General features: G+C 42.7%; 2 protein-coding genes across 4 annotated transcripts in view; one reads left to right on the forward strand and one right to left on the reverse strand.

The window, feature by feature from the left end:
• The window catches only part of LOC147010455 (uncharacterized), a 133,688-nt gene that overhangs the window by 48,777 nt on the left and 58,066 nt on the right, over positions 1 to 26,845 (forward strand). The window contains exon 1 of one of the 3 annotated variants that reach the window (XM_085858777.1): positions 26,677 to 26,820. The exons of the other annotated variants lie outside the window; for them this stretch is intronic. The gene's annotated coding sequence lies outside the window, so the exon portion shown is untranslated. Of the gene's footprint in view, positions 1 to 26,676; positions 26,821 to 26,845 lie in introns of those variants that run through there. 3 annotated transcript variants of the gene reach the window in all.
• The window catches only part of LOC147010457 (cathepsin K-like), a 17,286-nt gene continuing 616 nt past the window's right edge, over positions 10,176 to 26,845 (reverse strand). The window contains exons 2-5 of the mRNA XM_085860311.1: positions 19,963 to 20,128; positions 19,325 to 19,427; positions 15,118 to 15,217; positions 10,176 to 10,857 (exon numbers count right to left, since the gene is read on the reverse strand). Coding sequence (XP_085716437.1) covers positions 15,118 to 15,217; positions 19,325 to 19,427; positions 19,963 to 20,128 — 369 coding nt within the window. The 3' untranslated portion in view covers positions 10,176 to 10,857. The remainder of the gene's footprint in view (positions 10,858 to 15,117; positions 15,218 to 19,324; positions 19,428 to 19,962; positions 20,129 to 26,845) is intronic.

Consider the following 26,845-nt stretch of genomic DNA (forward strand, 5'->3'; position numbering starts at 1 on the left):
GATATGTGGACGCTTACACACGTCCACAAAGGCTACTTATAAGCTACTCATAAGTCGAAACACGTCGCGGTAATGTCCTTTTTACGCGAAACTTATTTCTAACTTATGTTTGACGTGCTTTGAACCAATTCTTTACTTAGTCCCAACATACATCGACGTATGTAGACGTATTCCAATGACGTCTTCCGGTCGACAAAAAAAAAAATGAACGTGTTTCTAGCTTACAACTGCCATATAAAGACGTGTTCCCAGCGTTTTGGGAATTGGTAAATAAAAATGCTGCTCATAAAAGGGGAACCCAACAGTGTTTTCGAGTCCTTTTTGAGTCGATGTCCATGTCAGCAGTAACAGTATCAGTATTAGTATTAGTATTAGTATTAGTAGTAGTTTGTTCATGTTGGCAGTAGTAGGTGAGTGTGAGGGGGAGGGTGTGGGTTATGATGGATCGTCCTTGCGTTTAACGATTTAACGATTTAAATGATAAACTCAACGATTTAAATGGCTGCATCTCCACTATTGAAAGTAGACGCTTGCGCTCAACAATTCGATTTTTTTTTACACTCAACGACTTTTAAACGTTACCACTCAGCCATTTTCATTGTTTACAATGAACGATTTAAATTGCTGTCACTCGCCTTTGTTTTTTGACGCTGGGGTTTGGAAATTTGAAGCGTTTCTTCTGAACGTGTTAAAACGCTCAAACTCGACTATTTTAAATAGACGCTGCCGATGGACAATTGGAATCATAGCCAAGCTAGACATCGAAGTGTGAACATCCTCGTCATGCCGAAGAAAAGCTTGAAGAATGCTGCAAATAAGTGTCCTGGCCGTGGCCGTGGACGCTGACGCAAGGACGATCCATTATACCGACGTCTTTCAGCCTATGAGTAACTTAAAAGTAACGTCTGTCGATGTGTGGCAACGATCGCGTGACGTGCCAACAACACGTTAATCATAGGTTAGAAATATGTTTCGGGTACGCTAAACATTACCTCGGCGTGTCTCAACTTATGATTAACTTACAAGTAGCATGTGTTGACGTCTGTCAACGATTGCAGACCGTGCATACAACTTGTGGCCAGCGTAGCGGAACGTGTGAGTCATACGCCGGCATACGTCGTGAAATTTCAAGCATGAAAAAATTTGAGGACAACCAAAAAGTACAACGTTTAAAGCCAACGTACAACGACGTATGGCAGTGTTTTTCAGCGTGCTCTCAATGTTATCAAAACTTACCCATAACGTATTCAACGTGTGCCAGCGTTTTAGAAAAAAAATTCAAAAATCGGCATACGTAAAGGCCCGGTCACACCTTGACGTTTTAGCCAGCGATGGCAACGTATTAAAATGTATGTAAAACGCTGACTTACGTTGAACTTTTGATGTTTTTTTTTAAAGATTCAGACGTATTCATAGCGACTTGGTCTTATGTATAACGCATTGGTAACGGACACAGAACGTTTCGTTGTGTTATAGATAACTTATACCAACGAATGCTGAACCTGTTGTCGGCCTACACAACCGATGCCCAACGATAGTCTAACTTAGGCATAGCGCGTTGCACGCATCGCCGACGATGTCGTGACATAGCCTATTAAAAGGCTGACGCACAACGATTCGAATCATAACTGCCGTAGAAATGGAAGTGACAACATCGCGGTCACACCTTGGCGATCTTGCCAGCGTATGCCGACCGAAGAAAAATGTGTCTAAAACGTTGGGGCGCGTCAAATACGGTATGAGTAAGTTTGGTATACGTGAGTAGAACATTAAAGTACGCTATTATACGTCGTAGTAAGAAGAGTACGTCAAGAAATTTTAAACATGTTCAAAATTTTACGACGTGCTCGGCGTATGACACATGTTCCACATGCGATGGGGATAAGTTTTACACACGATATGTGGACGCTTACACACGTCCACAAAGGCTACTTATAAGCTACTCATAAGTCGAAACACGTCGCGGTAATGTCTTTTTTACGCGAAACTTATTTCTTACTTATGTTTGACGTGCTTTGAACCAATTCTTTACGTAGTCCCAACATACATTGACGTATGTAGACGTATTTCAATGACGTCTTCCGGTCGACAAAAAAGAATAAATTAACGTGTTTCTAGCTTACAACTGCCATATAAGGACGTGTTCCCAGCGGTTTTGGGAATTGGTATATAAAAATGCTGCTCATAAAAGGGGAACCCAACAGTGTTTTCGAGTCCTTTTTGAGACGATGTCCATGTCAGCAGTTACAGTATCAGTATCAGCATTAGTATTAGTATGAGTAGTAGTTTGTTCATGTTGGCAGTACTAGGTGAGTGTGAGGGGGAGGGTGTGGGTTATGATGGATCGTCCTTGCGTCCACGTGTCCACGGGTAGGAGACATCTTTTCACCATTGGTCGAAGGTCTTCGCGACTAATTTTTTATGGGGCTTTTTCAACAATGAGCTATAGCTTGTTTTTACGATTTAGGTCTATTCATAATGGGTTGGACAAATGCACAATGAACTAATAATGTGCATAGAGCGCTTTGATTACTTATAGATACGATATACCAACGAATAATTATCGTGAAGCCGGCGTTCACAAACTATGCCCAACGATAGCCTAACTTATCCATATCGTGCAGCAGTTTATCTTTGCCGGTGACTTAGGGTTTGCTATTCATAGGCTGCCACTCAACGATTTAAATGGCTGCATCTCCACTATTGAAAGTAGACGCTTGCGCTCAACAATTGGATTTTTTTTTCCACTCAACGATTTTTAAACGGAACCACTCAGCTATTTTCATTGTTTACAATGAACGATTTAAATTGCTGTCCCTCGCCTTTGTTTTTTGACGCTGGGGTTTGGAAATTTGAAGCGTTTCTTCTGAACGTGTGAAAAAGCTCAAACTCGACTATTTTAAATAGACGCTGCCGATGGACAATTGGAATCATAGCCAAGCTAGACATCGAAGTGTGAACATCCTCGTCATGCCGAAGAAAAGTTTGAAGAATGCTGTAAATAAGTGTCCTGGCCGTGGCCGTGGATGCTGACGCAAGGACGATCCATTATACCGACGTCTTTCAGCCTATGAGTAACTTAAAAGTGACGTCTGTCGACGTGTGGCAACGATCGCGTAACGTGCCAACAACACGTTAATCATAGGTTAGAAATAAGTTTCGGGTGCGCTAAACATTACCTCGGCGTGTCTCAACTTGTGATTAACTTACAAGTAGCATGTGTTGACGTCTGTCAACGATCGCAGACCGTGCATACAACTTGTGGCCAGCGTAGCGGAACGTGTGAGTCATACGCCGGCATACGTCGTGAAATTTCAAGCATGAAAAAATTTGAGGACAACCAAAAAGTACAACGTTTAAAGCCAACGTACAACGACGTATGGCAGTGTTTTTCAGCGTGCTCTCAATGTTATCAAACTTACCCATAACGTATTCAACGTGTGCCAGCGTTTTAGAAAAAAAATTCAAAAATCGGCATACGTTGGCTAAAACGTCAAGGTGTGACCGGGCCTTAAGTTACGATTATTGAAGGTTTACATACACATATAATAGCACTAGCGATAATTTGTCAAATCTTTTGCGTACTTGATTTAATTTGAGTGGATTGGCCATTTTCAGTGCAAATTTGATTATACGCCCTTTGGAATCAAGCAACTCTGCTCAGAGCAGGTTGGAACAGCCAGAGCAGGCTGTGTATCTTTGGGTTGACAACTTGATGTGACTATAGTAACACTGTGCCACACTCATATTCTTGGATAGAGGTACCTTATATATATATATATATATATATATATATATATATATATATATATATATATATATATGTATATATATATATTTATATATATATATATATATATATATATATATATATATATGTATAAAAATACATATATATATATATATATATACATATATATATATATATTTATATATATATATATATGTATACATATATATACATATATGTATACATATATATATATATGTATACATATATATACATATATATATATATATATATATATATATATATATATATATATATATATATATATATATATATATATGTCAGGTCAGGTATGGGAGCATGTGCCAGAACAGCACGTCGCTGCGTCCACTTTCCGCCGGTACTCCAGGGGCCTCCGTCTGGCCATCCCCCAGGCAGATGCCAGGCCCATTCCCATCTCCTTGAGATGATGGTCAACCTGTTGCAACCATGAGGCACGTGGTCGACCCACTGGCCTCCTCCACTCATGAGACTCCCTCGCTGAGAGAATCTGGTGAGCAGGATCAGAGTCAGGAAAACGAGCCACATGTCCATACAGCCGCAACTGACGCTCACGGACTATGCAGGTAACAAATCTCATCCGAGTCTCTCTCAGCAACCGCTCGTTGGACACAAAATCCGACCAGCGATAGCCAAGGATTCTCCGAAGAGACCTGGTACCAAAGGAATTAAGTCTCCATCTCAGATCCTTGGTCAGAGTCCAAGTCTCGCACCCATAGAGCAAGACTGGAAGTACCAAGGACCTGAAGACTCGGACTTTCGTCCTCCCGCACAGGTACCGGCAGCGCCACACCCCATGATCCAGTGAATCCATGACTCCCCAGGCCCGACCCAGACGTCTATTGACCTCTGACTCGCAGCCAGCAGAGACATGAATATCACTGCCAAGGTAAGTGAATCTCTCCACGACCTCAACATCCTCACCACAAACAGACACAGACAGGACAGCAGCATCCAAGATGTCACCCAAAGCCTGGATCTTAGTTTTGACCCAAGAAACCCGTAATCCCAATGGCTCCGACTCCTCATTCAGCACCTCGAGGGCCCCCAAGAGGATGTCTAAAGTCTCCGCAAAGATGACTGCATCATCTGCAAAGTCAAGGTCCGAGATCTTGACATTCCCAAATGACGCACCGCAACTTGATCTCTCCGACATCCTCCCTAGAATCCAGTCCATACAAGTGCTGAAAAGTGTGGGGGCAAGTACACATCCCTGACGAACTCCAGTCACAACTGGAAATAAGTCAGAGATGGTACCACCACACTTCACAGCACTCTCAGTACCAGAGTAGAGTTCAGACATCAGATCGATCAGTTTTGGTGGCACCCCACGAAGACCAAGAATCCTCCAGAGGACATCCCGATTCACTGAATCGAACGCTTTACAGAGATCAACATAGGCTGCAAGCAGCCCCTGCCGAAACTCTCGTCTGCGTTCGGTGAGGACACGAAGTGCAAAGATACGGTCAATCGTTTACCTCTTTGGTGTAAAGCCTGACTGCTCTGGACGCTGGTGCTCAAGCAGATGGTGGCGAACCCTATCGAGAATTATCCGAGCAAAGACCTTGCCCGGCACTGAGAGCAGCGTCACCCCTCGGTAGTTGTTGCAGTCTTGGCGATCACCCTTCCCTTTCCAGAGAGGGACAACAAGGCCCCTCTTCCAGTCAGTTGGGATGATGCCTGTGTTCCAGGCAGAGCACAAAACTGCATGCAACGACACGAGTGCAGCATTTCCACCAGCCTTGAGAAGTTCGGCATGGATGCCACAGATCCCTGGAGCTTTGCCCCGTTTCAACTGGTTCACCGTAGCCCGTGTTTCCACAAGTGTAGGTGGACCACAGTTGATTCGAGGGTCAGCAACAGGGATTGTAACACCCTTGACGTCCAACTCGACAGTTGGGGGATCAGCCTGGTACAACCGCTCAAATAACCGGCCCAGCGGGCCTTCACTTCAGACTTCTCTGTCAAGAGCCTACCACTCTCTGCTCGAACTGTAGTGCTCCGAGGGATGGGCTTGGATGAACGTAATGCGCGAATTCCCCTGTAAGCGGGACGAGAATCACCTGTCCACAGGTGATGCTCTACCCCCTCACAGATTCCTCGCACATAGGCCTCCTTGTCCACCCTCAGTGCACGTACAGTTTTACGCCTCAGCTCCCTGAACAGCTCAGCTCTGCCATTCAGCCTGGCCCTGCAACTCTGGTCAATGGTATCCAGTGTCCCTTGAAAGACAAAATTCTTCTTTGCCCTGCGGTGAGCTCCAAGGCATCCACCGGCAACATCAATGACGGTGGTCTTGAAGGCGTTCCACAACTCTTCAGGACCCCCCAAAGCACCCAGACCACCCAAGTGTCCACTCAGCCTGTTCGCAAACTCCTCAGCTTCTCTCTCATCCCTGAGCTTGGTAACATCCAGCCTCGGCTGGGATGGTACCATTCTCCAGGATTTAAGGTGCAGCTTTAGAGTTGCTACAACAAGCCTGTGGTCAGTATTGAGGAACTGAGCACTCCGGTAGACCCTGCAGTTCTGGATCATCCTCCAACGACCGTCAATGAGGACATGGTCAATCTCCTTTGCCACACCGCCAGCGTTGGAATACCAAGTCCAGCGATGAGCTTGTGGGTGCTGAAACCATGAACCAGCCACCCTAAGTCCATGACTTCTTGCAAAGTCAAGGAACTTAGTGCTATTCTGGTTCATAGTTCCTGACCCATGGGGACCAACACACACCTCATAACCGTCCCTATCAGTTCCAGTCGATGCATTGAAATCCCCAAGACTAGAAGTGTATCTCGTCTGGGGCACTGATCAACCACAGACTCGAGTGTGGCATAGAATGCATCCTTCACGGTGAGATCACTCGCCTCAGTCGGAGCATAAACAGAGACCAGGGAAATGACACCTAAGGAGTGACGAATCCTTAATCTCATAATACGCTCGTTGACCGGTGTTACCTCAATTATCATTGGGGTCAGCTTATTGGACACAGCTACAGCAACTCCTTGGGTATGGTAACCATCAGAGCGACCAGACCAATAGTAGGTGTAACCACCCACCATTATCTCGCCGCAATCCGGTCTCCGAACCTCAGAGAGAGCTGCAATCCCGATGTCCAAACGCTTGAGCTCAGATGATAACAGAGACAGGTGATCATCCTCTCTTAGGGATAGGACATTCCAGGCACCCACCCGAAGGGACCGCCTCAGGTTAACCCAAGGAGACCGCCGTCTGGTGGACGACACCTCAGCACCACTCCGACACACTCTCCCGCAATCTGACCCAGGGATGTTATCCCGTGGTTTCCCTCCTATCAAAGATTGGGGGTCCCGAAGGCTTTGCCCCAATCCCGTCATCCGGTGAGTTGCCCTGCGAAGGGAAGCTGCACAGGAGGTACTCCCACGGAGTGGGTTTTCAGATTTTTTTGCGTTTTTGTGTTTTGCGGAATGAAGGGTTTTACGGTGGCCGGAGTGCAAATCCTGCCACCAACCTCCTAATAAGAAGTGACCCAACTGCAGGAGGATGTCCGCAGACACAGTTGGGCACTAGATATGGATGGCCGTTGGCTCACAAGTAGCTCCTCCGCCCTTTGACAGGTTTTGTTTTTAATCCTGCTGGGTGTCCATATCCAAACACCCTCCTCCCCAGAAAACCTGGTGGGGGAGACGGTTTAGTCGCCGACAACCCGACCATGGAACAGGTTAGTACAGGTTTACATGGTACCTGTAGCAGGTCACAGATCGAACCTGACCTGACCTATATATATATATATATATATATATATATATATATATATATATATATATATATATATATATATATATATATATATATATATATATATATATATATATATATATATATATATATGTTAATGTTTCGAGTTTGTAACTTGTAAGCTATTGAGGGGTGTGAGTGAGTGTGATAAATGAATATCATTGTCAGCCATATATAATTTATATGGATGATAATAATATTCAGTTTGCATAATATGCTGCTGCTGGAATAGATGGTTTCCAGAACAAGGCTGAAAATAATGACTATAACAGTGAATTGATACTATATCTAATGGTTTTGCAACATGGATTGAAAGATGTCTGTGAATGTGGAAATAGCTTTTCAAATCTATCTTTGCCTCATGGGCTCAAACTGTACTTGTGAACGCAGTTTTCAGAGCTGAAGCCTATAAAGGATGAAGCTGGGGCAGACATGAAGCAAGATTGGATGAAGATGCTCTCACTGATGTACATAGAAAGTGACATTTTGCGGGAACTGAGTTTCGATGATGTAATTCGAGATTTCACAAAACAGAAAGCTCGAAAGGCAAACTTCTTTGGAATCTTTGGACTCTGATCAAATATGGCATTTTACACAAACATGTAAATCCCCTGTTTTATTTTACATTTTATAGATCCTAAAGTAAAATCTGTTTCATACTGTTTTGTTTAGACAAATAGCAAAATATAATGTGTTAAGTTTCTTTGATGCTCCATTCTCAATTAGCTTCAGTACCTTATGTGTAAATCTTGTAAATATATATATGTACTATCAATAAAATTTACAGAAAAGGGGCTTCAAAATATAACTAGCCTTTTATGTCGATTTCTCAATTAGCTAAAGTACCACATACATAAATTATGTAGGCTACTGCACAAGTACATATATTGTTAATACAAATCAGAGAAAAGGGCCCCAAAATATAATTAGCCTAAGGCCCCAAGTACAGTTAATCCACCCCTGGTTCCAATTTACTGGGAAGAATGAGCCATTCTCAAGTATTCTGCGCCAGAGTGGCGACCCCTCCAGGATTGTGCCCCCGAACCAAGGAAAAACTGCTTCGAAAGCTGCATGCGTCTGAAGATGTGAAATAATTGGTTCTCCTTCTTCTTCTTCTCCTTTTCAAGAACCTCCCAATGTGATATATTTGTGGACATGGCTTGCTTGTGCTCAATATTAAAGTAGCTTTGTACCAGTTGTTACCATGAATTGATGCACTTTGTAGTTCCATGTTAATAAGCAGTGTAAAGCTATTTCAACATACTGTATTGTCCTGATGTGATACCAACCTTCCCAAATTCTCTCAATCACCAATGCTGGATACATTTTCTATGGTTGCCTTTAAAAGAGATTGCCTTTATGAAATGTCTTTTACATGTTGTACAAATTAATTTTCACTCACCTGCCGGTTTTGTACCAACTACATGCTCTTGGAGGGTTGGGGGGCCATTGCAAGTGTCAGTGGACTTGTGGAATGAGTCAACAACAGGTTTTTATTATTTTTCCAGAACAATTATTATTGCATTATGCAGAATAAAAAGAGCAAATCAAAATGAAATAAGAGGAGAATAAAATGGTTAATCATTATCAAAATGAAAATAGAGAAAACAACATGGTGATTAAACATTACCAAAATGAAAATAGAGTAAAACAAAATGATAATTAAACATTACCAAAATTAAAATACAGTAAAACAACATGGTGAATAAACATTACCAAAATGAAAATAGAGTAAAACAAAATGATAATTAAACATTACCAAAATTAAAATGCAGTAAAACAACATGGTGAATAAACATTACCAAAATGAAAATACAGTAAAACAACATGGTGATTAAACATTACCAAAATTTAAATACAGTAAGACAACATGATTATTAAACATTACCAAAATGAAAATACAGTAAAACAACATGGTGAATAAACATTACCAAAATGAAAATACAGTAAAACAACATGGTGATTAAACATTACCAAAATTTAAATACAGTAAAACAACATGATTATTAAACATTACCAAAAAAAAAATACAGTAAAACAACATGGTGAATAAACATTACCAAAATGAAAATACAGTAAAACAACATGGTGATTAAACATTACCAAAATGAAAATAGAGTAAAACAACATGATTATAAAACATTACCAAAATTAAAATACAGTAAAACATCATGGTGATTAAACATTACCAAAATTAAAATACAGTAAAACAACATTGTGATTAAACATTACCAAAATTCAAATAGAGTATCACAACATGGTTATTGAACATTACCAAAATTAAAATAGAGTAAAATAACATGGTTATTAAACATTAACAAAATTAAAATCGAGTAAAACAACATGATTATTAAACATTACCAAAATTAAAATACAGTAAAACAACATGTTGAATAAACATTACCAAAATGAAAATACAGTAAAACAAAATGATAATTAAACATTACCAAAATTAAAATACAGTAAAACAACATGTTGAATAAACATTACCAAAATGAAAATACAGTAAAACAACATGATTATTAAACATTACCAAAATTAAAATACAGTAAAACAACATGTTGAATAAACATTACCAAAATGAAAATACAGTAAAACAAAATGATAATTAAACATTACCAAAATTAAAATACAGTAAAACAACATGTTGAATAAACATTACCAAAATTAAAATACAGTAAAACAACATGTTGAATAAACATTACCAAAATGAAAATACAGTAAAACAACATGATGATCAAACATTACCAAAATTAAAATACAGTAAAACAACATGATGATTAAAATAGAGTAAAACAACATGATGATTAAACATTAACGAAATGAAATGAGAATCAAACAATGATTACAAAATATAACAGCTGCATAATGTGAAAAATACCAGTACTAACATTGTATAAGTGATTGTATATTAGTTAGACCATTTAATTGGTATTGTTCATAGGGGTCCATCTACATATACCACCTGTATGGAAAGGAGGAACGTGAAAAGGAAAGGATTGAGGGGATAAAAAGGGTAAGGGAATGTTCGGAGTAGAGTGCTCGGGGTAGAAAAAGGGGTGAAAAAGTTCCACCACTCCAGTGTACGTCATATGTAGATGGCTTCTTGTGTGACACGTTGCTGTTCCAAAACGCTTCTTGACTCTACAATCCTATTTTTATATTTTACAATCTTCGGTTTGATGACTGAACACAAATACAATGAAATATTGGTTGTAAATGAAAAGCAAGTTGAAGTTATGGAGTGGATGGACATTGTGCAACTTCCACTTTCATGCCATGATTGTGTGAAACTGAAAAACAGGATAATAAAAAAAACATTCAAGATATGAACAGTTTAGCATTTGATTAGAGAAAATTAAACTCGAGTTACTGGCAGGATGGCTGAGAGGTAAACACACTCGCCTCTAAACTATCAAGCCTGAGTAGGAATCCCGACCCAGCTATAAACTGTCATCCCGGTGTTTCGCAGGCAGGGTGATTCATCAAGGTGTGTGCCGTCCCTTGCGTCAACATTAATGGGGGTCCTGCCTTCCACTGGCAGCATTAGTTGGTCGATGTTAAAGACCCCATGGTGTCCTTCACAAAGAGTAGTTGAGCTATCGCTGGTGTCATGGCCAAATAACAAATTCCTGCCCTGACTACTGCTGGAATGGCTCAAACCACCCCAGTATAGTCCTTGCTGAGGAAGCTGCTTTGGTTGCAACAGTGCTCTGTGAAGAGTAAAGAGAGAGAGAGAGAGAGAGAGAGAGAGAGAGAGAGAGAGAGAGAGAGAGAGAGAGAGAGAGAGAGAGAGAGAGAGAGAGAGAGAGAGAGAGAGAGAGAGAGAGAGAGAGAGAGAGAGAGAGAGAGAGAGAGAGAGAGAGAGAGAGAGAGAGAGAGAGAGAGAGAGAGAGAGAGAGAGAGAGAGAGAGAGAGAGAGAGAGAGAGAGAGAGAGAGAGAGATAGATATTGATATTGATATTGATAGGACATGCAGAGAGAGCTGGATTTGAATTCTGACCCAACTATAAACTGTCAGATTGGTGCTTCATATGCCTGGTGTTGGCTTAATGGTTAGTGTGGTGGGCTTGGGATCCTAGGGTCCTGAGTTAAAAGCTGGATTTGAATTCTGACCCAACTATAAACTGTCAGATTGGTGCTTCATATGCCTGGTGTTGGCTTAATGGTTAGTGTGGTGGGCTTGGGATCCTAGGGTCCTGAGTTAAAATCCTGCTCTTTCATTGAATTAATTCCAGGTGGGGTTGACTCAGCCTGCCATCCATCTGTGGTTGGCAAAATGAGTACCACCTTGCTGGGATGATTGAACCATTTGAGTATCCTGTGTTGGAGTGGTGACCTGTCCAGGATTGTGCTCAATAGCCCAGGAGACTGCTTTGGCAGCACCAATGCTCTGCACAGAGTTTGGTCCCAATGAATGGATGGATTGGTGCTTCATAGGCAGGGTGATCCCACGTGTGTGTCTTTCCACAAAGAGTAAGTGAGTTATTGCTAACACCTTGGCCTGACACCAAAAATTCACGCTTCTTCCCCCACAGTCAAAAGTCAATCACTCTGTGAGATGTGGAGTTCTGCAACAGTACATTGCAATGGCTTTTGCTGCCGAGTCATCATACCATTAGAGCAAGCTTTCAGCCTGTTGTGAGCAATGTATACTCTCCATTTGCCCATTTTAACGATAGTCCGGCTCTGAGCAGAGGAAGAGGGATCTATGGCAGAATATAGGTGGCAGAGCTTTGTAAGCACCACACCTTGCTGATATGACATTTCCTGGGTGCTTCAGATTATCAGTGGGATATTTCAGATTGATGGACCAAGACCTTCATGGTACTCATGTGAAGCACAAAGCTAAAATTCCTCAAACGAGTACCTAAGTTGTTTTGTCCTGTCAGATGCAGTATTTCAGGGTTTCCCCCAAAGCACTGCAGAATATCGAGCCTGAAATGTTTAAAAGTTTGGTCCTTGCACTTGCAGCTATCACCGGAACCGTGGCCAAAATACAAATTCCTGTCAGATTGGTGACCTGCCCAGGATTGTAACCATAGCCAAAGAAACTGCTTCAGCAGCACCGACACTGTGTAGAACATGGTTCATGATCTGATCCTCACACCGAGGCAATCCCATAATGGTTAAAATCCGTGGAACAACAAGTATTCGTCACTTTTTTGTCATTTTGAAAGTTGCGTATTATTTGTTCTGGGGCCATTCCTCTCGTGCTTTTAGCTTCTTTGTTGTCTGGCTTCGTTAGTTATTACTCTCGTTAATTATTACTCTTCCATAAGTGTGAAATTTTTCGTTTCATAAATATTTATGGTTTGACTGACGGTGAATCGATTCAGTTTGTTTTGGCTCGATCTATATATTACATCATCTGCTAGTGTAGGTGATGCTCGGTGATGGTGATGTGGTAAGGTGGGAAGGGGAGAGGGGGTGAGGCTAAAACCATAAAATAAAGTGTTGGGAGACAAGGAAAATATTTTTAGGAGCTCGGAATAAGGCAAGGGAAGGGGAAAGTATGAAGCATGTGGGAGGGTGAAAAATGTCACCCTATTTATGTACATAACAAATATATTTCCCCTGTCAGTTTACAGACAATTTTTGACCACTTATTTCTGAGGAAAACCCTGGGGCAATCAAGGAAAATGATGCATGATGCATGTTTGGAGAAAAGGTGAGCAAATACATGGTCTAATGAAGATACATCCTTGTTTTATGAACTCCTTGTACAGTAGTACATGTATCAAACTCTTTCAAGATTCTTTATGAATTGTGAAAAAGAAAGATAAATTAAATTTATAAATCCTGATTGAAACGGATGTTTTGTTAAGATGAACGATCCTAAACCCACCCGTCCTCACAAGAGTTCACCATGTTGTGCAGTAATTTATAGTAAAGATACACTCTTTATATTGTTACGAATTTGGAATTCGATTGCACACAACATAAAGGTTCCTTTAGTCAGCTATGTCGATAAGTGCATGTTCCCTAGATAGCTCACCTTCCATTGTTTAAATGTTCAGAAATCGATTAGATGCGCTGCGGATCGATTTAATAGTTAGGGAGCGAACAATGGAGATGTCCCTCCCCCTCTTCTGCGAAGAGGAAGAAGAGCCCTGCCGTCCCGTGATTCATGACGTCAACAACTCCCTCCCACCCGTGGTTGAGCGGGGAATGGATCACGAGGGCATGAGTCACACCGGGTGTGGGGGAGGGGGCGGAGAAGGATAAAGAGGAGATACTTTCTTTGTTCGGGTTCTGCGTCGTTCAGCAGACCTTCGGGTCCTTCTTGGCTCGGTAGGCTTTTTGGAGAGCTGCTTTGTTTGGAAGAAAGTTGAGCCGGTTGCTCGGCTCGAGCTGCGAATGGTGGCTTCTTCTTCTTCTTGGTTTGTGGAGCTCTTTGTTCTCCATTTGGTTCCCGGCTTGGTGCGACTCATCGGCCTCTTCTTGGAGGTGGTTCCTCGGGGAAGCGAAGCATCGATGGGAAGAATCGGTGCCTCGTCTCACCAGCACGTGTTGAGAAGCACGGAAGGATTCGCGGGAGCTCGGGAAGGATCGCGGCTCACGGCAATTGGATCCAGCTCGCTCTCGCTGGAGCCCGTGTCTGGACAACTTGAAGACCACACGAGGTGGTGAGGTTCGAGCTGGGCTCTGGGTTTCAGCTCACCTGTCCTCCGAGCTGGAGGCCGTTATTAAAGGTCTCAGCCACCATTTCTTGGGTGTGTGTGTGCGTACGTGTGTCCGTGGGCCCGTGTCTACTAAGTAATGAAAACTGTTAAGTGATTGTGTAGAACCGTTGTAGTTCTCCTGTCATACGTGTTGGCCTTGTATAATTGCATATGTGTTCGGCCTTGCATAATTACATACCTGCATGACTGCATCATTGTTTACATGTGCTTTGTAAATAAATGTGCTTGTTCAAATGCTAACCCGTTCGTTGCGTCCTCTTCCCTTAATTGAGCTGCCATCTTTCACTCGGAATATAGTTGGTTTTTAAATAGCCGGTAAAGTGATCGGGTCCAACGGGACTGCGCGATAATACCCCGCTCGGTTATCCCAAAAGGAAGCGAGCTGCTTAAGCGGCTCATTTCCAAGCGGCCCCGTTGAGGTACAGTCTCTCGGTAGTCTGCCCGCGCGAATAATTAGGTATATCGACAATTCGGCGATTGACCCTGTCGCGCGTGGGTGGAATATTGACTCGGCTGTGGTGTGCTTAAAAACACACCCGTGGCTGGTTTCCGGCGTTGATCTGGAAAACCACGACTGGATTGTCCGTTCGGTGGGAGAGACGGCCGCCATTGGCTAAACGCGGTCGTTCGCACGCCGGCGGGCGAGAATTCACAATATCAAGGTGCGAATATATACAGCATATAATTAGTTCAGAAAGAAACATCAGTGTGTCATTTGTATATTCCATAAAACAACAAAATACTTGATGTGCTGATAAAAATAATGAGATGTGCTGAGCAGTTTGTTGTAGTTTTTGTGGTTGTTCATAAATCTGCAAAATTAATGATGCAGTAAATTCCCAACAAGTAAACTTTAAAAATTCACACCTAGACGAGGGGAAAAACAGCACGACTTGCTATTCCACACTGATTGTTCTTGTTTCGACTCATAAGCACGTATCCGTTCATTCCCCACCGTGTACCCCAGCTGCAAACACAAGATGGACATGCATTCGGACATTTGGTGAATATTTTCCTTTATAATTTATGTCAACAATATGACAACTAGAGAGTTCATAGAACACCTTACCATTTACTGTGTTAAAGTATAGGCTGCAATTCAATTGAACTATAATAATGATTTCAAAGGAAGAATTAAAAGAATCCGGAAATTTAGAGCTGTTTATGTAGTTTGATATACCGCCTTATATGACATGTCCAAGTACTGTAAAACTGGAGGTTTTTGGAAGCGATTAGAAGGCGATTTGTGTTCTGCAGTGTTCAAATATATAATCAAATTTAAATAAAATAAACATTGTAAAAGTTGTATAAACAAACGGATTCGAGAACTTTACCACCATTCACGCAGTGGCTATTACATCACCATATTTAACACATTACATTAGTTATTCATGCCTGTTGTTTGTGTCCTTTATGACATCCTTAAAAACAATGTTTCCTGCTCGGAATGATTTTCAATTTTGTTTGACTGCCAAACAGACAGAGTAAAAAAATTATGTCACTCCTCTCTGCGCATGTGCGATTGGGACAAATTCAGAGCCAAACTAATGCTAACCTGCAGGTTCGTTTTGTGATTCATGTTCCGATTCGTGTTCAAAATATAACAATCAAGTGAAATTAAGTTGGTCCTCCATCATAAACTGACATTTGTGGACCATGCGGACAGACAGAAGTGAACCAATTACTTAATCCTGCTTTTCGCTTCGCACGCATGTTGTAACAACTGTCTGCATGAGTTAAGCAAGATAACTTGTTCTTTTATTAAAACTTATTCATGAACGAAACTAAAGTATACTGTACATGAAAATGTAAATGTGTATTATGTGGACTTTGAAGGGAACTAAACTCAAATTCCAAATGCTGAGAATTATCATGTTTGACGACTATCGAATGTTTCACTTTACATCCTTATTGTCCTTACATAACACGACTGATGAGATCCAGTAGACCCAGGTCAGGGATGGGAGCACGCGTCGGAGCAGAGCGTTGACCCAAGGTACAAAGTAGACCCATGGTATAAAAACTATAGGACTTCTGAGTTCTGAGCTCCCTTGAAAGGCAGGTGTGAACAGATTTGTCTTGATACTTTTGAGAGGGGCTTTTGTGTTGCATTATGATGGAATTATAAAAGTTTGTGGCGATGTTGGGAAAAGACGAAGAGAATTAAGGAACATTACCCCCCGTCACCACAATTCTTCCTTTTGTGCTGTCAAACATCCCTTTGTTCTTCAACAACTATTGTCCTTTCTCACCATTTTGTGTCTATTGACCATTTGCCGTTTGTTATTTTGATATTTCATGTGTCTCAATACCTCAAAATAAACAAGGAAAATGTCCACTATCAGGGGGGCAGTTCACACCTATTGGAATGCCTTATTTGTTGAAATATTTTCGCACAAAAAAATTCAAAAGTGTTAAATATAATAAAATTAACAGCATCTTTACATTTCTGTTGGTCAAAACAATTAAAACCCAAATATTTTTCTTAGAAAAGAACGACTCATCAAACGTGATTCATAAAAACTCATTGGAAGCATTTAAAACTTTATCAACAACACTAAAGAGTGCATCCTTAACCAGTGCTAAATCCAAAATTGTATACGAGGTCGAAAAATCAAAAACATCAACAGATTTAATATTGAAGAATCTAATCCTATTTAAGAACTCTAAAGTGGAACTTCTTCTTGTTCTTCTTCATTAATGGCCACTATTATCCCACATTGTGGGGTCGGCCGGGGGAAGCTTGGCCCGAGTCTTCACGAACAGCCTGGCCAGGCCTGACATTTAGGTTGTTAGGGCAGGAATTTGGAATTTGGAATTTGGCTATGGTGCCAGCGATGACTTGCCTACTCTTTTCAAAGGACACCATGGGATCCTTAACATCCACCAACAAATTCTGGCAGCCAGGATTCCCATTTAACATCCATCCAAGGGACAGCACACACATATTGATGAATCACCTTGCCTATGAAACACTGGGATGACAGTTTATAGCTGAGTCAGGAATTGAACCCAGGCTAGACAGCTGAGAAGCAGGTCAGCTTAGAGGCAGGTGTGTACCTCTGGACCCTCTATCCAGCCCAACTCTAAAGTGGAACTAATACTCCAGAAAGTGTTCATACCAGAATTCTTCCTGATTGCTCAACAATACAGTATTTCCGAAATTTCTCCCCAACCACTCGTAAACCTGAGTTAACCATAACCGTCAACTGTTTCAAAGTACATTGCCGAGCACCTGCTATAAACCTAAACTTATATGGGTTTTTATGGAGCTTAGGGATCCAGCACAAAAATAGGGGTAATACCCCTGGGCGCTCATCTGGTAGCGGCTGGATAAGAAAACCAGGAAACCACTGGTGGGTGTGGATAACCCACAAAATATGCAACGGAGAAGAAAGTAAACACCTATGGATTTGTTTTTTTCAATGCAGTGAACAAACGTTGGGACGTCATGGGTGATGAAGGTTGTGGTCAAGTTTCATCAAAATTGTGAGCGAAGTTTCTGAGAAGAGACAAAATACTTATTTTGGGGAGCAACCCCCCCGTAAAACCCCTTAGACCCCGCTTTTTCTAATGCTGTGAACAGACTTTGGTACGTCTAATGTACGTCTAATTACCTCTTTGGTAATTTGGTACGTCTAATTACCAAATGGACTTTGGTACGCTTTTTCTAATGCTGTGAACAGACTTTGGTACGTCATGGGTGATGAAGGTTGTGGTGAAGTTTCATCGAAATCGTGTGTGTAGTTTCAGAGAAGAAGTTGCAAGTGTTTGTGGACTGACAGATGGATGGACGGACTGACGACGTGCCATCCCATAAGCTCCCTGGATCTAGGTGACAGGTGTGCAAAAAAAACAGGGAATACATAAATTTACCTCTTTACATTTATTGTTAAAATTATGACCCAAAGCTTCCTGATGCTTGGCTATAATGTTTTGGCTCAAACAAAATAGATGTCATGGCTGATCAGGATACCGAGTGGCAAGGGGCTGTTTTACCTGGTAAACTGTAGAACCAATACCGACAAAGTCAAGCAGTCAAGGTATAACGGCCATTAACCCAACATTAGACAAGATCAAAGTCAGCAGCTACTTCTCTTTCGTAAAAACGAGGGCAAGGCAGCTCATGCCCCCGAAATTAATAAAAAGAAAAGAACAATAAAGAGAAGCACGAAAACTTTCTGGTAAGTGTTTTCCCAGGAATGGAAGTTGTGATACAAATTTAAGTTTTTCCTTATTTTCCATCCTTTTTGGTTGGTGACTAATGTATGTATCTGTCGTGTACTTCTGCAGCCTAACCATAATTATTTCCAATTGTCTTCACACATTCTTCTTCCTCGACCTCTTTTCTTCACTATTAGCCGAGTCTCATTCACTCACATGTTAGATTGTGCCACATATTGTGCCCTAATCTTTTGTATTTTCTTTTATTGATGGTCCTGAAGAAGCCGTCCTCTGTTCACCTTCTCTTCTCACTTCCTCATTGGAAGTGATTATCCCTCCAAGAGATGTTGAGCACATAAGTGATTGTCCAGATTACAAACATTTTTATCCTCCTAATGTCTGTTGCCAACAATCACAACAGTGCTTTGTATTTAAAAGCTGACATTGAAGGAATCATCGCCTCGGTGTACGGCGGCTGATGGGTGGAAAGGTAACTGTAAATGAATGAAGGTAATGGTTTGCTTATAGGATGTTATAATATGTTGTCTGCTTGGTTAAACAGTATAGCAGATGTGTTTTATGATTCTAACTTTCACAGCAAATAGAAAATGTGTTTATGCCAGATGCTCATTACACACCCTCTCTGCCTGTGTGAAATTCACTAAAGTTGCAGTTGCTGCATAAATGGCACACTTTTTCAAACTAAGGTCAAGATTGATCATGGACCTGATGTTGGAATATATTTTCAGTTTTAAAAATTTGATTATACCGTCTCCTTAAGGTAGAATCACAAAAGGTAACTCGTTCTTCAAATCAAATGTGTGTATTTGTTTTAAGGAACCTAAAAGTCAACTATTTTTCCCAAGAAAGAAAAATGAATTCGAGTAAATGAGAGTGAACCTAAAATTACCTGTTTTTGACAAGCCAGTAGTCTTTTCCATCCAGTTCACCGTATCCAACCACCAAGACAGCATGATTTAGAAAGTGGTTACAGGATTGATCATCATAAACACCTGCAGGTAAGCAAACATGCAAATCCATCAGTTTACACTTTTCATGAAAAATGATAATTAAATTGTTGGAAGTATTGGTCTTCCAATTAATTTTTTATTTCATTGTTGTGATGCACAGTGGATTTCTTGTGGTGGCAGGATAGCTTAGAGGTATGCACACTTTTTTTGAGCTGTCTATAAGTCTGGGTTTGAATGTTGACCAAGCAATAACCGTCACCCTGGTCTGGTGTTTCGCATGCTGGATGAGGCATGAGCATGTGTACCACCATCGGAATGACATTAAGCCGGAGGACCTGTCTACCAGCACTTGAGGCATTGATAGACATTACATATCCCATGGTATCTTTCATGAAGATAAAGGAAGTTAGCGCTGGCATCCTAAACAAATTTAAAATTGCTACCACCTTCTGTCAAATGTCAGGCCTGGCCAGCTAGTTCCAGGAAGACTTGGTCTGGAATTGTTCCACCTGGCTGAACACCTACTACCCCAGGCTACTCGACCACAATGTATTATTTCCCAGTCCCATGGTTTTACCACATTTGTAAAACTGGAAAAAAATAGATGAAGCATCGTTTGCGACGGAGATCGGTCCAATTGCAGCAACGGCAATTTTTAGGGCTGTCTCATTGCCCCCTTCAATGCGTCGAAATCCTTTGCACTTTGCTGCCGCCAAGGACTTGTTGAACCTGCATTTCAGATCCTGAAACATAAAAAAGAAGGAAAACATTATAACAGTCCTTGGAGCACTACTTTCAGTGAAATAAATAAAAGTTGTAAATTTATTCCAACATATTTATTCCATGTAAAGGCCCGGTCACACCTTGACGTTTTAGCGAGCGATGGCAACGTATTAAAATGTATGTAAAACGCTGGCTTACGTTGAACTTTTGATGTTTTTTTTTAAAAGATTCGGACGTATTCATAGCGACTTGGTCTTATGTATAACGCATTGGTAACGGACACAGAACGTTTCGTTGTGTTATAGATAACTTATACCAACGAATGCTGAACCTGTTTTCGGCCTACACAACCGATGCCCAACGAGAGTCTAACTTAGGCATAGCGCGTTGCACGCATCGCCGACGATGTCGTGACGTAGCCTATTAAAAGGCTGACGCACAACGATTCGAATCATAACTGCCGTAGAAATGGAAGTGACAACATCGCGGTCACACCTTGGCGATCTTGCCAGCGTATGCCGACCTAAGAAAAATGTGTCTAAAACGTTGGGGCACGTCAAATACGATATGAGTAAGTTTGGTATACGTGAGTAGAACGCTAAAGTACGCTATTATACGTCGTAGTAAGAAGAGTACGTCAAGAAATTTTAAACATGTTCAAAATTTTTGGACGTACTCGGCGTATGACACACGTTCCGCATGCGATGGGGATAAGTTTTACACACGATATGTGGACGCTTACAATATGTGGACGATATGTGGACGTGTATGCCCCGGTTAGAATAGGTGTACCATATCCCTGTGTGTCGTAAGAGGCGACCAGGGTTGCGTCAGGAAGGGCATCCGGCGTAAAAACCTATGCCAAATCATTATGCGGATAACAAAACGAATTTCCATACCGGATCGGTCGAGGCCCGGGTTACCAACGACCGCCACCGGTACCGGTGGTCAGCAGGGTACCAGTGGAAATTGTGCTACTGCTGGGCGAAGGAGGAGAAGGAGACGGGAAAGGTGAGTCCGGAGGCAGTGGGAGAGGGGGAAGGGAAGAAGTGTGGAGGTGAGAGTTGGAACTCTGAATGTTGGGACGATGACTGGCAAAGGGCGGGAGTTGGCTGATATGATGGAGAGAAGAAAGGTGGACATACTGTGTGTACAAGAGACCAAGTGGATGGGGAGTAAGGCGAGGAGCATTGGAGGTGGTTTCAAATTGTTCTACCATGGTGTGGATGGGAGGAGAAATGGTGTCGGGATAATCCTGAAGGAAGATCATGTCAAGAGGGTATTGGAGGTGAGGAGGGTGTCTGACCGAGTGATGAGTGTGAAGTTGGAAATTGAAGGGGTGATGATGAATGTCATGAGTGCATATGCCCCACATATGGGGTGTGAGATGGAATATAAAGAAGATTTCTGGAGTGAGTTCGATGAAGTGGTGGAGAGTGTATCCAAGGATGAAAGAGTGGTGATTGGAGCAGATTTCAATGGACATGTTGGGGAAGGGAATAAAGAGGATGAGGAGGTGATGGGGAGGTACGGTCTCAACAAGAGAAATGTGGAAGGGCAAATGGTGGTAGAGTTTGCAAAAAGAATGGAAATGGCAGTGCGAAACACGTATTTCAAGAAGGAGGAACACAGGGTGACAGACAAGAGTGGAGGAAAGTGCACACAGGTGGATTACATCTTAAGTAGGAGATGCAACCTGAAAGAGATTAGTGACTGTAAGGTTGTGGCAGGGGAGAGTGTAGCTCGACAGCATCGATTGGTGGTCTATAGGATGACTTTAGAGGTGAGGTTGAGGAAGAGAGTGAGGGCTGAACCAAGGACCAGATGGTGGAAGCTGAAGGAGGAAGACTGTTGCGTGAAATTTAGGGAGGAGGTGAGACAGGCGTTGGATGGTGGTAAAGATGGGTGGGATGATTGGGCAACGACAGCAGAAGTTGTGAGGGAGATAGCTAGGAAGGTACTTGGTGTGACATCTGGACAGAGGAAGGAAGATAAGGAGACTTGGTGGTGGAATGAGGAAGTACAGGAAAGTATAAGGAAGAAGGGGTTGGCGAAAAAGAAGTGGGATAGTCAGAGAGATGAAGAAAGTCGGCAGGAGTACAAGGAGTGGCGTCGAAAAGCAAAAAGAGAGGTGGCTAAGGCCAAGGAAAAGGCATATGACGAGCTGTATGAGAAGTTGGATACAAAAGAAGGGGAAAAGGATTTATACCGATTGGCAAGACAGAGGGACCGAGCTGGGAAGGATGTGCTGCAGGTTAGGGTGATAAAGGACGCAAATGGGAATGTGCTGACGAGCGAGGAGAGTGTGTTGAGAAGGTGGATGGAGTACTTTGAGGAGCTGATGAATGAAGAAAATGAGAGAGAGAGAAGGTTGGAAGAGGTGGAGATAGTGAATCTGGAAGTGGGGTGGATCAGTAAGGATGAAGTGAGGATCGCTATGAAGAAGATGAAAAGTGGAAAGGCGGTTGGCCCAGATGGTATACCAGTGGAGGCATGGAAGTGCTTAGGAGAGATGGCAGTGGGGTTGTTAACCAGATTGTTTAATAAAGTCTTGGAAAGTGAGAGGATGTCGGAGGAGTGGAGATTAAGTGTGCTGGTTCTGATTTTCAAGAATAAGGGTGATGTGCAGAGCTGTGGAAATTACAGAGGGATAAAGTTGTTAAGCCACACCATGAAGTTGTGGGAAAGAGTAGTGGAAGCTCGGTTGAGAGGAGAGGTGATGATCTGTGAGCAGCAATATGGGTTTATGCCAGGAAAGAGCACCACTGATGCGATGTTTGCTTTGAGAATGTTGATGGAGAAGTATAGGGAAGGCCAGAAAGAGTTACATTGTGTGTTTGTGGATTTAGAGAATGCTTATGATAGGGTGCCAAGAGAGGAGTTGTGGTATTGTATGAGGAAGTCGGGAGTGGTGGAGAAGTATGTGAGGATCGTGCAGGATATGTATGAGGACAGTGTGACAGCGGTGAGGTGTGCGGTAGGAATGACGGACCGGTTTAAGGTTAAAGTGGGATTGCACCAAGGATCGACTCTGAGCCCTTTCCTGTTTGCAATGGTGATGGACAGGTTGACGGACGAGATCAGACTGGAGTCTCCATGGACCATGATGTTCGCGGATGACATCATGATCTGTAGGGAGAGTAGGGAGCAGGCTGAATCGAGCCTTGAGAGGTGGAGGTACGCACTGGAGAGAAGGGGAATGTTAGTCAGTAGGAGTAAGACGGAGTACATGTGCGTAAATGAGAGGGAGGGTGGTGGTATGGTGCAGTTGCAAGGAGTTGAGGTGGGGAAGGTGGATTGGTTTAAATACTTGGGATCAACTGTCCAAAGTAACGGAGAGTGTGGGAGAGAAGTGAAAAAGAGAGTGCAGGCAGGATGGAGTGGGTGGAGAAGAGTTGCAGGAGTGATTTGTGACAGAAGGGTAGCTGCAAGAGTGAAGGGGAAAGTATACAAGACGGTAGTGAGACCAGCTATGTTGTATGGTTTGGAGGCGGTGGCGCTAACAAAAAGACAGGAAGCAGAGCTGGAGGTGGCAGAGTTAAAGATGCTGCGATTCTCGTTGGGAGTGACGAGGATGGATAGGATAAGAAATGAGTGTATTCGAGGGACAGCGCAGGTAGGACGGTTTGGAAACAAAGTGAGAGGTGAGATTGAGATGGTTTGGACATGTGCACAGGAGGGAAACGGAGTATATCGGGAGAATGATGTTGAAGATGGAGCCGCCAGACAGGAGGAGAAGAGGAAGGCCAAAGAAGAGGTTCATGGATGCGGTGAGGGCGGACATGCGGGTGGTTGGAGTGTCAATGGAAGATGTGGAGGATAGAGCGAAATGGAGACAGGTGGTCCGCTGTGGCGACCCCTAACGGGAGCAAGCCGAAAGAGGAAGAAGAGATGTGGATGCTTACAAACGTCCACAAACGCAACTTATAAGCTACTCATAAGTTGAAACACGTCGCGGTAATGTCTTTTTTACGCGAAACTTATTTCTAACTTGTGTTTGACGTGCTTTGAACCAATTCTTTACGTAGTCCCAACACACATCGACGTATGTAGACGTATTCCAATGACGTCTTCCGGTCGACAAAAAAAAAAATGAACGTGTTTCTAGCTTACAACTGCCATATAAAGACGTGTTCCCAGCGGTTTTGGGAATTGGTATATAAAAATGCTGCTCATAAAAGAGAACCCAACAGTGTTTTCGAGTCCTTTTTGAGTCTATGTCCATGTCAGCAGTTACAGTATCAGTATCAGTATCAGTATTAGTATTAGTATTAGTAGTAGTTTGTTCATGTTGGCAGTAGTCGGTGAGTGTGAGGGGGAGGGTGTGGGTTATGATGGATCGTCCTTGCGTCCGCGTGTCCACGGGTAGGAGACATCTTTCACCATTGTTCGAAGTTCTTCGCGGCTAATTTTTTATGGGGCTTTTCAACAATGAGCTATAGCTTGTTTTTACGATTTCGGTCTATTCATAACGGGTTGGACAAATGCACAATGAACTAATAATGTGCATAGAGTGCTTTGATTACTTATAGATACGATATACCAACGAATAATTATCGTGAAGCCGGCGTTCACAAACTATGCCCAACGATAGCCTAACTTATCCATATCGTGCGGCAGTTTATCTTTGCCGGTAACGTGGGGTTTGCTATTCATAGGCTGCCACTCAACGATTTAAATGGCTGCATCTCCACTATTGAAAGTTGACGCTTGCGCTCAACAATTCGATTTTTTTACACTCAACGACTTTTAAACGGTACCACTCAACTATTTTCATTGTTTACAATGAACGATTTAAATTGCTGTCACTCGCCTTTGTTTTTTGACGCTGGGGTTTGGAAATTTGAAGCGTTTCTTCTGAACGTGTGAAAACGCTCAAACTCGACTATTTTAAATAGACGCTGCCGTTGGACAATTGGAATCATAGCCAAGCTAGACATCGAAGTGTGAACATCCTCGTCATGCTGAAGAAAAGTTTGAAGAATGCTGCAAATAAGTGTCCTGGCCGTGGCCGTGGATGCTGACGCAAGGACGATCCATTATACCGGCGTCTTTCAGCCTATGAGTAACTTAAAAGTAACGTCTGTCGATGTGTGGCAACGATCGCATAACGTGCCAACAACACGTTAATCATAGGTTAGAAATAAGTTTCAGGTACGCTAAACATTACCTCGGCGTGTCTCAACTTGTGATTACCTTACAAGTAGCATGTGTTGACGTCTGTCAACGATCGCAGACCGTGCATACAACTTGTGGCCAGTGTAGCGGAACGTGTGAGTCATATGCCGGCATACGTCCTGAAATTTCAAGCATGAAAAAAATTGAGGACAACCAAAAAGTACAACGTTTAAAGCCAACGTACAACGACGTATGGCAGTGTTTTTCAGCGTGCTCTCAATGTTATCAAACTTACCCATAACGTATTCAACGTGTGCCAGCGTTTTAGAAAAAAAAATTAAAAAATCGGCATACGTTGGCTAAAACGTCAAGGTGTGACCGGGCCTTTAGGTTAACAGATTGGGACGTAATGGAAAATAACTTAAGAATATGAAGATCACAATCAATAGTACACAATGATGGAATTCACTCTCCCCCTCTCGTATAAGCAGTACGACCTCAGTCACGGGTCAGAGGTAGAAATGGGGTTTGCCGTCCTTCATGGTGTGGATTCACACTTTACGAGCCTGACTGTCTGTGCTGGGCAATGTCTCAATCACACAAACACAGGGCCAGTCGTTCCTATGAGCATCTGCCTTCAGCAGAACAATATCACTGACACAAAGATTGTGTTTCTTGACTTACCTCCACATTCGGGGGATGCAGCTTGAGAAGATATTATTTGCGGCATCGTGACCAGAAAGTATTCGTAAAATGCTGTAAACGTCGCCACTGATAGCCAAATATGTCTGGAGGATGACCGAAATCACCCAGTGGTTCAGAAAGAGGTGTGGTCTTCATGGTGAGTAGTACGGATGGCGTCAATATTTCTGGCACGTTTGGATCTGGAGACACTGGTACAAGGAGATGAGCGATGAGAATCGCACATACTGTTACAAATCTGGCAGCCATGAGCACTCAACATTCAGGTCCCCTTAGCTCAGTTATTTCGTTAAGTAAATGTGGATAGATGGCTCCCTTTTCCCGATGTCTAATGGGAATTAAGTGTACGTGCGCTGCGGGTTATTTTATAGTTAGTATTTTGACACCACCAACAACAACGGCATCCTCCCTGGCTTCCTTTCACCATCGGCCTTTCTGATGCGAATACGTGCCGAGCGTCTGTGGGCGGAGTTCCATTGGCAACCGACGCATTGGCTCCGCTCCAGGGTCGAGCAAGACGTGATACCTTCAGCCAATGGGCAAAGCGCGAGCGACGTACACCACGTTCCAGCCAATGCGGAGGCACGTCACGCAAAGAAGGAGGAATGCCTCTCAGGTGGGACGGGCCGCGAGGATGCTCGCCACACCCCCTGGATGAATCACGAATGGCGAGCGGATCGCCTGAGATGAACCAGCCAATCCGGAGGCGAGTTGCATCAGTGGCGGGTTTTCCCGTTTGAGAATGGGAGGATTAAAATATCCCGAAATCCAAACGGGGATTCTTTTCTTCTGACTCTCAAGAATGTGGAATTTCATCATCGTGGAACTTACACCTGTATGATACGTTACCCAAATTACAAGGAGGGATCTACATCTTCAATCCTGCTCGTCCGTAAGTCTCTCTCAGTTCAGTCCAA

Source organism: Eptatretus burgeri, chromosome 16, assembly GCF_056783735.1.
Source record: "Eptatretus burgeri isolate ZD-2024b chromosome 16, Ebu_testis_v1, whole genome shotgun sequence".
NCBI lineage: Eukaryota > Metazoa > Chordata > Myxini > Myxiniformes > Myxinidae > Eptatretus > Eptatretus burgeri.